This window comes from Talpa occidentalis, unplaced genomic scaffold (assembly GCF_014898055.3).
Source record: "Talpa occidentalis isolate TD23 unplaced genomic scaffold, MPIMG_talOcc4v2.1 talOcc4.9, whole genome shotgun sequence".
Lineage (NCBI taxonomy): Eukaryota > Metazoa > Chordata > Mammalia > Eulipotyphla > Talpidae > Talpa > Talpa occidentalis.
In genome coordinates, this window is record NW_023605305.1 from 32,781,972 (window position 1) to 32,794,980 (window position 13,009).

The 13,009-nt window shown below is 33.3% G+C and overlaps 1 protein-coding gene across 10 annotated transcripts in view; it reads right to left on the reverse strand.

The window, feature by feature from the left end:
- The window catches only part of TUT4 (terminal uridylyl transferase 4), a 107,434-nt gene that overhangs the window by 18,868 nt on the left and 75,557 nt on the right, over nucleotides 1–13,009 (reverse strand). For all 10 annotated transcript variants that reach the window (XM_054691451.1, XM_054691450.1, XM_037500420.2 and 7 more), the window contains exons 15-21: nucleotides 11,705–11,791; nucleotides 9,718–9,821; nucleotides 6,987–7,044; nucleotides 6,793–6,896; nucleotides 6,425–6,514; nucleotides 4,975–5,088; nucleotides 112–189 (exon numbers count right to left, since the gene is read on the reverse strand). In XM_054691451.1, the coding sequence (XP_054547426.1) occupies nucleotides 112–189; nucleotides 4,975–5,088; nucleotides 6,425–6,514; nucleotides 6,793–6,896; nucleotides 6,987–7,044; nucleotides 9,718–9,821; nucleotides 11,705–11,791 (635 nt within the window). The remainder of the gene's footprint in view (nucleotides 1–111; nucleotides 190–4,974; nucleotides 5,089–6,424; nucleotides 6,515–6,792; nucleotides 6,897–6,986; nucleotides 7,045–9,717; nucleotides 9,822–11,704; nucleotides 11,792–13,009) is intronic.

Here is a 13,009-nt window from a genome sequence, read left to right on the forward strand (position 1 = left end):
TACCTATCCAAAATATGAGCCCCAAATCCAAGTAAAATTATTAAAGAAAATTATATAAATCCTAACAGGTATCACTGAGTATTCTATAGCATAAGACCATGGAAAAATTACCAGTTCTTCTGTTTTATCAAAGAAAAAAGCATTCCATCCATCAACCATTCTCTGTGGAATCTGTTTTCCATCAAAGATCTGCATAAAAAAATTAATTTTATTATTATTTTAAGTCATCCAAACTAGTCTCATATTTAATTTTAGAATATATACTGATAACAAACATAATAAAAAATTTTGCCAAAAGGAACATGTCAGGATGGTATGATTTCATGCCAAGTTATTAATGAATAAAATATGTAAGAAACACCAATGGTAAGAAAGTATCTTAATAGCATCAGACTCTCCAAATAACACTTTTGATGTTATTTGATGTCATCCATTTGGCCTATCAAACACATCCAGCCCAAGAGTAAGGAAATAAAATATAAGAAAAACAATGTCATTTCATCAAAGATCATAGATGGAGGAATACATAATATAATATATACTGATTGTGCTCCCAAAGGAAATCAATGGAACTCTTGTTTCAGGAAAGGGCTCTGCTACCTATAATCGGTTATCTGTGCCAGATAAGGCATTTGATTTTCCTAAAGAGCAAATTATGTAGCTTTCTCTAACATACTTGATAAAGACTATAAAATCTTCACAATTATTTATGAATAATAATTCACTGTTCTATGGATATAGTGAAGTAGAGGGACTAAAGCTACTTTGTACATATCCCACAGGATGATTATATAGGTACAACAGACCTCTACAAGCAATTTTGAAATTTATTTTCTATAAGAATTGAAAAAAAGCAATAAAGTAAAAAATTAAATTGGATTTAGTGTCAGCAGACCTTAATTCTACTTTCAGTTCTGCAAAGTTGTGTTTCTGGACAAGACAATTATTCTCCTAAATCCTCAGTTTTCCAATGAAAGTGAGAGATTAAATTAGGTCACTTATTTTCACCTTTTTCTTTTAAGCTGTAGAAACCTTTCCTAAAACAAAACCTTCCTGAAGTTCAATATAAAATAGATAAAGGAGAAGTATTCTGACATGAGTCTGAGCAGAGAAAATATACCCTTCTCATCCATTCCTCACTCCAGTTCTCATGCATACATTAATGAACTCCTACACTTAGCAGAATATATTTTGAAATCACTAGTTGATGGCTCCATTCATTTTAATTAGAACTATAATTTACAAAAAAAAAATTTTTTTTAAAGATTTACTTATTTATTTATACAAGCACTGGGTATAGTCAGAAGCGCAGGAGGGTGAGAGAATTCACCAGAGCCAGACCGGGGAGCAGAGCAGGCAGACTGATGAAGAAGTACAAGGCTGAAGGGAGCAGCAGGTGGCAGAAGAGGTCTGCACGCCATGTGGGACCCTCGCCCAGTGGCCGGGGATCGAACTGGCACAGCCTCGCAACCCAACGCTCAACCCCTGCGCCACAGGGGAGGCCCTAATTTACAAAATTTAACTACAAGTCCAGGTCCTCTAATTTCCCTCTCAGGTTTAAGTTCCTTTTAGGCAAAGACTATAACTTACCTCTGGAGCCAAAAATCTCTATTAGATCAAAGCCTACTATATAAAAAATATTTAATAAATGTATGTTAAATGAATATACTTATTCTGTAAGCATGTTTATACAAAGATCAAGTTTCCAGAAACTTAAGCTAAGTACATTGCTTTTTATATTTATATATAACAAAAATAAAACAGCAAAAATCATCTAACATTTAAGTTATGACATTATATAAAATAAAAAAAGAGCCTGACAATTATTTTTTAAACAAAAGATGGGGATTTTGTACTCACAACAAAAAAGTTTTAAAGAGTTCAAAGTACAAAATTTCACCCCATAAGATTAGACTGCTGTTATAGTTGCTAGATAGAAATTATCCAAGCTACCTCTTTGGACCTTGATTCTTGATTCCAGTGATGCTGGATGGTAACAAAGACTAGATCTGTGAGCCTTGGAAGCATATGTTTCATCATTGCTTTGCCTATTTTTATGAATGCTAGTGTTTCACAGTACCTAACTTTCCAGTCTGTTTCAGTCCTTAGAACCACTGTATCTTCTCTTTCTCATCACAAACACACACTCTGTCTTTCTCTCAACATCACTTATCCTCTACTCAAACACTCCGTGCTCTCTATAAAACCTCACAGACAAGTCAATCATACTTGCAAAAGTGACCTTGTACATTTCTGTATTTCCCTTCCCATTTTGGGTAAAATTTTAATTATCTACTGCTATATTATATTGCAGTTTTTTATTTGTGGTAAAATATATATAACATGAAATTTTCCCACTTATCCATCTTAAAGTGTAGTCAGTGGCACATTCCTGTGCTACCATTCACAGAATTCTTTTCATCTTGCAAAAATAAAATTCTGAACCTATTCATTAATAACTCCCCATTCCTTTCTTCCCCTAGTCCCTAGTAACCATCATTCTACTTTTCTATCTCTATGAATCTGACTACCACATTAAATTATAAAGTATCCTTTCAAGACTGGTTAATTTCAGTCAGCATGTCTTCAAGGACCATCCATTAAATTGCAATGTTTTAGCTGACATAAGTTAAGAAAACATAGAAGTTAAAAATGTGACCAACATCCCCTGATCATCTTTTTTTTTAAAAAAGATTTATTTATTTATTTATGCATATAAGAACTGGGGTACAGGCCAGAGGTGGGGGGAGGTGGTGAGAAGATTCACCAGAGACAGAGTGGGGATCAGAACAGGCAGACTGACTGAAATACACTGCTGAGGGGAGCAGTAGGTGAGACAGGAGAGGTCTGCTGCACCATGTGGGTAGCTCCCTGGCCAGCCAGGGATCGAATTCTTGTTGCAGAGGCTACGGCTAGCTTCAAATTGCTGTGCTTAACCCCTTGTACCACCAGGGAGGTCCACCCCCTGATTTTCTTTTCATATTCATTTTTATGTGAAAATTTACTTTTACTTACAGTGATTTGCAAAAATATATTAGTCATTCTGCTTAGGAAAGGTCCTTTGGACCCAAGAAATTTTGTATTGTTAATCATGAAAAACACTCTTAGCTGAGCCTTACACTTAGTCACTTAATGTCTACATTCAATTACTAATTGAGTCAAAGATCATCAGCTCCATTAAACATGTCCTTACCCTTAAAAGTTGATCGATGCCAACACCAATACATAAATGATGCCAGAGCAATGGACAATGAATGAGGTCCCATATGACAAGCAAAAAAAGGCCAGAAGCAAAAATCCATATATCATCAGTTCATATGTATCACAAAGCCCCCCACATTCAGAGTTCATTATATGCCATAGACTCTCATTTCATCAATCACTGTCTATTACGCAGATATTGGCAGAGTTCTTGAAATTGGCTATGGCAATCCTACCTCATTTTTCCAATAATAGTAATTAATAAAGTTGCTAATGACAATAAACAATAAAAGCAACAATCATTTATGAACACCTAGTATAGCACCTACTACATTAAAAGGCAGTTAATGTCTCTATATGTTAACACTGAAATAATACTGTATTTTTACTGATGATGAAATTCCAACTAGTAAACATCAGGGAGCTTGATGAAGGCCACAGTGCTAAAATTAGTATTTAGACCAGCTATCTCTGGATCCAAAATTATTCCCTATTCTTTCCACTATATTGTACTGCCTCAATGGCTCTTCAAACATGAGTAATATAATGAGAGGACACCGACAAACCCCCATGACAACAAATTAGTGTTCCATTTTTGTTAACCATAGTATTCTGTCAAAGTGGCAAATGCTGATATGCTATTACTGGGGCAATCATGTGTAAGATACCCAAATGTAAAGCTTGAACAATTAGATCAATACAGAGAAGAATATCCTTGGACTTGACAGAACTCATTAATCCCTACTAAAGTTTAAATATCCTACAGTGAATAATAGTTAGAAATCTTATTAACAAGCATAGTTTCAGCAACTTAGATTATTCTGCTAGGGAAGTATATTTTTCTTATTTTTCTGCACTGAAGAGAATTTTCTTATTTTTCTGCTAAAACCATATTGTATACTTTAGAACTTTGTAAAACTTACTTAGCCCATCTCTCTTACTTAGACCACATCAACCATATGGCTTGCTATATCACAATTTTCTTCTTTGTCCTGCCTATCAAAATTTATGTAAAATCAAAGTATATGACTTTCTAAACAATTCTGATGCTTCTCTACTACTTCAAATTTAAAAAAAAAAAAACAAACACCTTTTTATGAAACAGAACTAGATCCTCCCAATGGTTATAAATCCACTGTATACCAAGAATGAAGAGGAACAGATAAATTAAGAACTCCTTTGTACCTATTTCAGAGAGTATTAAGTGTCTACAAAAAGGAACTCTATGAATCACCAAAGCTAAGTGAATATGAGACAAATCTATTTCTTTTAATTTTATGCTTAATACAATTAACATGACCTTGCAGAGATAAGGAAGAATTTCCCTGTGTTAGCTCTCAACCACATTTCATAAAGTTGACCACAAGAGAAATCAAACTTCACTGCCAGGCAGGAAGCTTTGAAGAGAAGAAGTGTATGTGTTTACATCTAAAAGACTATAATAAATGAATTCATGGATAGTTGTAAGAATTTTTAAAATTTTTTTCAATTTACTTATGCTAAAAACAGTTGACACAATAATTTCTTAATCATCTGAAGTATTCTAAGATGTGAAATACACAAATGTTGCGTAAGATATTCTTTTGCTATTCTATAGGATCCCATAATAAATTTTCAAAAAGGTACACTATTTTACTATACCGTTAATGGAAGGAGAAAACTTAGGATGTCCACAACGAAAAACTCCTTGAGCTCATGAACTGAGCAAGATCTATTCTATTTAGATTGATTGTTTTTAGAAGAAACTCCTTTACAGTTTTCTTAAACACCTACCTCTTGTAGAACAGGGATAACAGGTGGTTTTCTCTGCTGCAGAAAATACAACACCATAAGGATATAAGCATATGAAGATAAACTTCCCCTGGAAGCATCTCCAATGTCACATCGCTATAGAAACACAATTGAAAATAAAGCTTCAGAATCTTATTTCACACAGAAGTACTGATTAAGACAGCAATTTTTTAAGCTTATCAAACTGGCAAATACCCAAAAGTTCACAAATGATTATTATAAAAGGTGTGGGTAAACAGAACGCTTACACATTACAAATGATAATATAAACTGCTATAAATTCTATGAAGAATAATTTGGCAATACCTAGAATTCTAACAATTTAACCTGCAAATATGCCAAAAGTATATGTGTAATGACTAAATCTCCAAAATTTATTGCTCAGAGAAAAAAGCAAAGTAAAACATATTATTTTCAATATATTAAAAGGAGGAGGGAAATGAATCCATTTGCTTATATTGGTATAATCTATTTCTGAAAAGTACAGAAGAAATTTTACCATTTGTCTCCAGCAAGAGGCACTGGCTGGCTATTAAGTGCGGTAGAGAGATTTTCCAACATATACCTCTTAAAACCTTCTGAATTCTGAACTACATAAGTATTCATAAAGAGTTCTAATTAAAGAAAAAACCTTAAAAGAATCCTCAGAGACTTTCCTTACTTAAGGATTCACAAAGGGGATGAATGATTCTCTGACATGAATCACTTGTTTCATTACCAAAACTCCAGAACTCTTATGTTAAACTCAATTTTATTCGGTGAATCCAGAAAAGATGCTGTATCACATACGGTTTGTAATATGTGATTCGATGCCTTTCTTTTCTAAGATTTCCTCTATCCACAAAGACACATATAGGGATAACTAAACAAATATGTTTACTGTCAGGTAGTGTAGGCTTTAGAAAAGGAATATGTTATTAAATCACGCCTGTACTAAAACCCTTCCAGCAACACATTCACAAAATTAACTATTGACTGAAAAACTACCTTAAAGCAGGCGCTATACAGAACTACAGAGAGGGTTCAACTCTCATGGAATTTATAAATTTAGGAAAAAAGGATTCAATTATTGTTAAGTGTTATAACAGGAGAAACGAAAGATTTTATTGGCATTATTTTTTTTTCTTGGCCAGGAAAATACATCATTAAATTTTTAATTAGGGCGGTATGCCAAGTCCCATGCCTGAGATTGAAAACCATTATTGCACCAATAATTTACTAAAGTGTTGCACGTGGGAATAAAGCACAAACAGGAAAAAAAGTAAGAACCACATTAATAGGTATAAATTTGAACCATCTAATAGTTTTTTAAAAAACTCAGTTAAGAAAAAAATAATATGATATTTTTCACAAGTTTGGCATCAGTATGTTTCACTTTACTGCCTTTAACCTAGATTATATGAAAACAGATCATTAAATTTTTCATAATTACCTTAGCAAACACTTTCATAGTATATCCCAAGTACTGTACTCTAGGATCAATAGCTGCATAAGTAGCTAGCATTCTTGTGTTATGTTGAGCCTGAAAGATAATTCCATATATAAAAGCATTTCAAATGTATTAAAATTAAATTTACAAGAAATAATCCACTCCTAATATATGTAAATGTAAAACTTCAAATACCTATAAATGAGTTAAATAAAAATTGTATTTATTCAGAAGAAAACATCAAAGATAATTTAGAAAATATTTTTTCCTTATACTGTTCATATTTGAAACTTAAAGATATAATAAGTAATCTGTACACTTTTAACATATGAAGTAACCATACCTGGGTCTGTAGAGAAAGAAAAACTTACCAATGTATTATATAAACTGATATCACCTTCTAACCCACTTCGTCTGTGTTCAAATTTTACTATAGGCACTTTGGCAGTAGTTATAGGCAAAATGTTTCTTAAACCTATTTAAAAACAACAAAATTCACTAGGTTAAACAATTTTCTTAAAGCTAAAACATATTTTGTTTTAAAGCTATAATTTAAAATTCATACCTGGATGTCTCTTAAGAATTCTCGCCAAATTTTCAATTATTTCCTTACAATTCAATTTCTAAAAAACAAAAGAAATATTAAATTAAAGTTTCTCTGGCTCAATTTGGTCTTGTGCAACTGTCCTTTAAAAAGTCTAGGTATTTAATACTAGCATTTCACATCTCCAGTCATAAGCTCTACATAACCTTTCCACTCAAAGTATGTGGTCCATAGACCTGCAGTAATATCAGCATCATCTGGAAAAGGGATAGAAATAGATTCTCAGGTCCCAACCCAGTGTAGTGAATCATATTTTGCGTTTTCACAAGATCCCAAGGTATTTCATATCCACACTGAAGCTTAAGAAGCACAAGAGAATGTTTTCAAATACATGAATAGACAAATAGAAATGGGTTTGATGAAGGTAAAAACATTATAGTGATTAAGAACATAAGTTGTGAATTTAGACAAACCTAGATTGAAATATTTAAGTATTGACTAGCTTTGTACCTTTAACCAGATGCTTACCACCTCTGAGGCTTATACTACTATTTGTAACATCAAAATAATCACAAACTCCTATGTTACAAAGTAGTTTAAAAGATTACAGAAGACATGTATTACAGAAGACATGTAAAGCATTCAGCAGCATGCTTGGCACAAAATAAGCACTTTAAGCCTATAAGTCATTTACTATTATGTTGATGAAGAAAAGAAAAAATAACCATATTACTACCAGCATCTACTTCTTCAAAGAAATTCTTACCTCTGCAAATTTAAAAATATTTCTTTCTTAAAAACTAGAGACAGCAGAGTTAGTATGGTAATGATAACCAAAATACAAGAATAGAAAAGATAATGGCATTATAAATTAACAGGATTAAACTTAAGGGTATATATATCAAAGCCCACATACCACTAAAATCACTTCTGTGTATCCCCAAGAAACTCTTTTTAGCTATAAGAGTAGTAGCTATTGCAGCTTAAATGGAGATTTCTAGTTACTAGAAATCTAGGAATCTTTAGTTACTACTTAATACATAATAAGAGATTATTTTTCTCTTCATTACATGAGGGTATAATTGATAATAAGTTCTAAGTTTTGATTATGGCTCATCAGGGAAGAAAATTCATTCTTTCTCATTGTTTCAATTTTTCAATGTGAATGCTACAGATTATATATAATATACAACCTTTAGTGATTAGAAGTCTATTAAATTTTATAATGAGGATACCTAAAACCCTAATTTCCTCCCTGGATAAAATCATTTTCTATTTCCTCAATTTTTGTTCTTCAAAATGGAAGGGTCAACCTCTTTCCCCAGTAGATGGGGAAGTAGTTAAGAAGTTAGTTAAGGAGAACTAAAAAGTAGTGGCAACTTTTCAGTTTCTTTACAGAACAAGATTAATACCAGAAGCAATTTTTGAGGGCCAGAAATTGGCTTTACCAGGTGTCTCTGCCATCTTTACTCTGATTTTAACAATTTAAAAAAGCACCTTTTACAGAAACTATTTCAAAAACACATAGGCACACTATTCTGCTGAATTCTTTTATAATATAACAGAGGCTCTACTGACACCACTTCAGATGCCAGAAGCTTGGCCACACCCCAATCTTACAAGCAGTCCTTGATTTTGAAACATAAATAACCAATAGCTATGCTGGTAAAGGAACAAGCAACTATAGGATTCCCTTTTTCAGTTGTCATAAGAAGGTCTGGGACACCACTTCTTCCCTGTCCCATCAGTCCCTTTCTTTACCAGAGCTTGGATAATCTTATTCCCACTGCTGAGACCTAGTACACAAAGAAGGCACGTGTAAGTAGCCACACTCAATGCTGAGACTGCTCTGGGGGAAGGTCTGCTCCTGGCATCTCAGGTGTAACTCAGAAAGTTTTCAACTTCATAAAGTAGTGGTTAAGTTCTACCATACTATTAGTACTATACTTAGCTACATTATGGGTTAAATAAATTACAAAGAAGCAGTGAGATACAATGGAAAGAGCATGAACTCTGGAGTCAGACAGACCTTGGTACGAATTCCGGCTCCAACAATTACTAGCTGTGTGACTTGGGCAAGTCAGTTTATCTCTCAAAGCCTCAGTTTCCTCATCTGTAAAATGGGGGAAATAATATCTACCTCGAAGGTGGTTGTAAGAGTGAAATGAGATAATGTATGTAAAAGTGTATACTGGGAATTTAATAAATGTTAGTTTCCCTTCCCACCCAATATGAGTTTCTAAAAAGTCATCCTAGAACAGTTATACACAGTGCTTCTATAGAAAAAAATGTGTTCTGAGAGCCCAAAAATTACAATTAACATGTAGGACATAATTCATTTATAAATGAAATGTCCACCTTTATTTTCTATTGTTACTGATTTAAAGATCACCTAATGAAAGAGCTATGAAAAGCCAAGAATAAACACGATCAACATTCACTACTGAACTAAAGCATCAGCTTTTCACTAGTTCTAATGAAAAAATTCCAATTCCATTAATCTTCATTACAAAGTACTTGTAATTCTCAGTGATGTGAATTTTGCATTATGAAATTACTAAAACAGATTCACTTAATTTAAGCATGAGCGTCTTCTAAATGTTAAGTCTAACGCATTTTTACATTTCAAATAGATATTACTAATTTTTTATACAAAGAATGATACCATACATTTTTATCAATACTAACCAAAAATAGACCCATCACTGAAGAAAATAAATGTCCACATCCTTTTCCAAACACTAACTCTTACCTCTGCATTTTCATGGCCTTCCAGAGTCATGCAAATATCCAGATCACTATCACGAAAGCCAAATCCATTCTTAGAAGAGCCAAATAAGCACAATCGTGCTTTTTCTAATCAAAGGGAAACAAGCAAAATATATTTTTATAATTAGCAGGGAAGAAGAATCTTCTCTTAGTCACTATTGGCCTAACACAAGATGATCTTGTCCATTTCTAGTGGATCCTGCATTCTTAAGAGGGTACTCAGATAGCCTTAGAAATTCTGAACTATCCATCTGAAGTCCAGATCTTCTACCCAAGCTCCCACACCCACGTATATGCCATTTCCATTTTACCTGATGTCATAAAACTCAATGAGTCTAAACTATGAACTTTCTCCAAACCTACTATTATTCCTATCATCCCTATTCTCAGCAAATACAACCAGTTCCCCAGAATGCAGTTACTGAAGGCAAAAATATATATGTAGTCCTTAATACCTCTCTCGAGCTCCACATCTAAACAATCATCATTCCTTTAGCATCTTCTATCTTAACTATCTCATAAATTCATCTTTTATTCATTCCCAACATCACTATCAATAATTAAAATCAGTATTTAGAGATTCACCTCTAGGAAATAAACTCTTTTTTTGGGGCAAACTTTAAATGCTTTAAATGGTTTTACAGATATTTTAGTAAAAAGAACTCTTCTCCAAAAGTGAATGATTATTCCATTTGATATTAATTATGACAGGGTTTTTTCTTCACATTTAGTGCCATTCTGGCAGCTGTTACTTCAAATAAGCCCTGGTTTGATGTAATTGGGCTTTTTTTCCGTTAATTTTTGTAGACTACACATTTAGATAATGTATTTTCAAAACTTAGTACACCATCCAGTTCTGATACCCTACTTGAAGTTTCAATGACAACTGAGAAATATAAAAGCAGCTCTGCATACTAGTAAAAAAAAAAAAAAGTACATGAATTTGATATAACAGGGAATTAGATCTGATCACTGTTTTAACAAAATTTTTTAAATACAATTACACAGTACATAACAGATCATCTTTTAAAAGTAAAGTATCATTGGGATTAAAAATCAAACTATACTCTTTTCTGAAATAGTAGACCCACAGAACTCTTGATTCTTTACAGCTGTGCTCAAAAATCTGTATCTTTTGCTATTTGTGTCATCTCAGTTAAACCATACCATTCATCTAAAGAGTCAAAACAGAAACCATCCTTGACACCTTTCTTTTTTACACAACTAACTTATAAGGCATCAGCAAATTCTGGTAACTCTACATTCAACATTCATTCTAAACCTGACCACTTCTTATTTACTTTTCCAAATTACTATTATGTCTCATTTGAACTGATGCAACGGCCTCCTAAATGTTCTGCTTGCTTCTATTCTTATGGACCTGCATTTTACTTACTTAAAATCAAGTCAAAAGTGTCAAAATCCAGACACAAAATAAAATTCAAAGTCCTTCTAACAACAGGAATAAGACCCTATGATTCCATCACTAGGCTACCTCTCTAACCTCATCTTCCTATTATAACACTCTAGTCTAGCCACAGTGACTTCTGGCCAGTCTTCTAACATGCCAAAACAATTCAATTCTTGGGGTGTCTGTACTTTTCTTCTTTCTTTCTAGAATGCTCTCTCCTTGGATATTTATGTTACTTGCTGTTTTATAGTATTCATAGTTCTGCTTAAATGTCACCCTATTAGAGAAAATTAATGTAATAACCCATTAACAATTGTTTTAACTCCTGCACTTTTATGGGATTTGTTATTTCTCTATATTACATACCTATTAGTTTGCTGATTGTCTTCCCTCTCAATATAAGCTTAATGAAAACAGAGGTATATCATCCATTTTACTAGCACTATATCCCCAGTACCTACAATAGTACCTAACACAAAACATTCAATAACCACATTTAAAATTAGTGATCAGGTGACTATAATTTTAAAAAGCAGTAAGTTTTTAATATATGACATACCATCATATTCTTTTTGAATAAACTTTTCCAAGCCAATTAAAATTTGCTCTCTGTTGTGTTGTTCAGAGAAAGGTGGTGATAACTCATCTAAGTTAACAAAAGAAAAAGGAAAAGTTAAAAGTAATGAAAATAGACTATGAAAATATCTTCAATTTTTTACCCTAAAAACATTACTTAAAATTTCTTTATGTGGATTTTCTAACTTTAAAACCAGAACTTTTATGGGGAATGAACAGACAGAAGGATAACATAAAAAATAGATCTATTGGGCCTCCCCGGTGGCGCAGCGGTTGAGCGCTGGGTTGAGAAGCTGCCCGCAGCCTCTGCAGTACCGGTTCAATCCCCGGCTGCTCCCCGGCCCCCGGAGGAGGGTCCCACATGGCGCACAGACCTCTCCTGCCGCCCACTGCTCCCCTTAGCAGTGTACTTCAGTCCTTCTGCCTGCTCTGCTCCCCGCTCTGGCTCTGGTGAATTCTCTCACCCTCCCGTGCTTCTGACTGTACCCAGTGCTTGTATAAATAAATAAATAAAATATTTAAAAAAAAAATAGATCTACATACATTTCACCTAATTTTCACTATGAACTATCTACAAGATAATAATTTCTACAAATTATTTAATATTGTTTTCTTCAGATATTCCATTGTCTGTCATATATATGCTTGGTTTTCCCTCCTGTTAAGACTATGCCCACACACTGTTACACTCTAGTCAAGTTTCTTTGCCCAACCATGACCTGTCCTAAATAAAATTTACCTTGTTTCCAAACTCTTTGGCAGTTTAGTTTATACTGTCTTTTCATTTTACTAGCTATTTCATTTATATTCTTTTTTTCCAAATAACACAGTCTGTTTCTTTTCTTCTATCACCCATTGCAGACTCATCCCCAAGAAATAATGAGGTAACAGGAACAAAATAGCAAAATTCATTGTAATGAATTAAACTAGTATACAGCTTTTGAAAAACAAATGTAACATCAGTGATTGGAAGAGCAAGCTGAACAGTTGAAACACAGGTGATTTTATTTTTAAGACTGGTGAAACTATTCTGTATAAGCTAACAGTAATGCATTAAGTGCTGCACTTATCAAAACCCACAGAACTCTGCAGTTCAAAGAGTGAACCTTATGGTATGCAAATTCTTAAAAAATCATCTAGGAGTGACTGGATCAAGAAGAACACATAATGGAATATTACTCAGCAATCAAAAAAGATAAACTCTTGCAATTTGCAGCAACATGGATGGAGCTGGAAGGGATCATGCTCAGTGAAATAAACCAGAAAGAAAAAGAAAAATACCAGACAG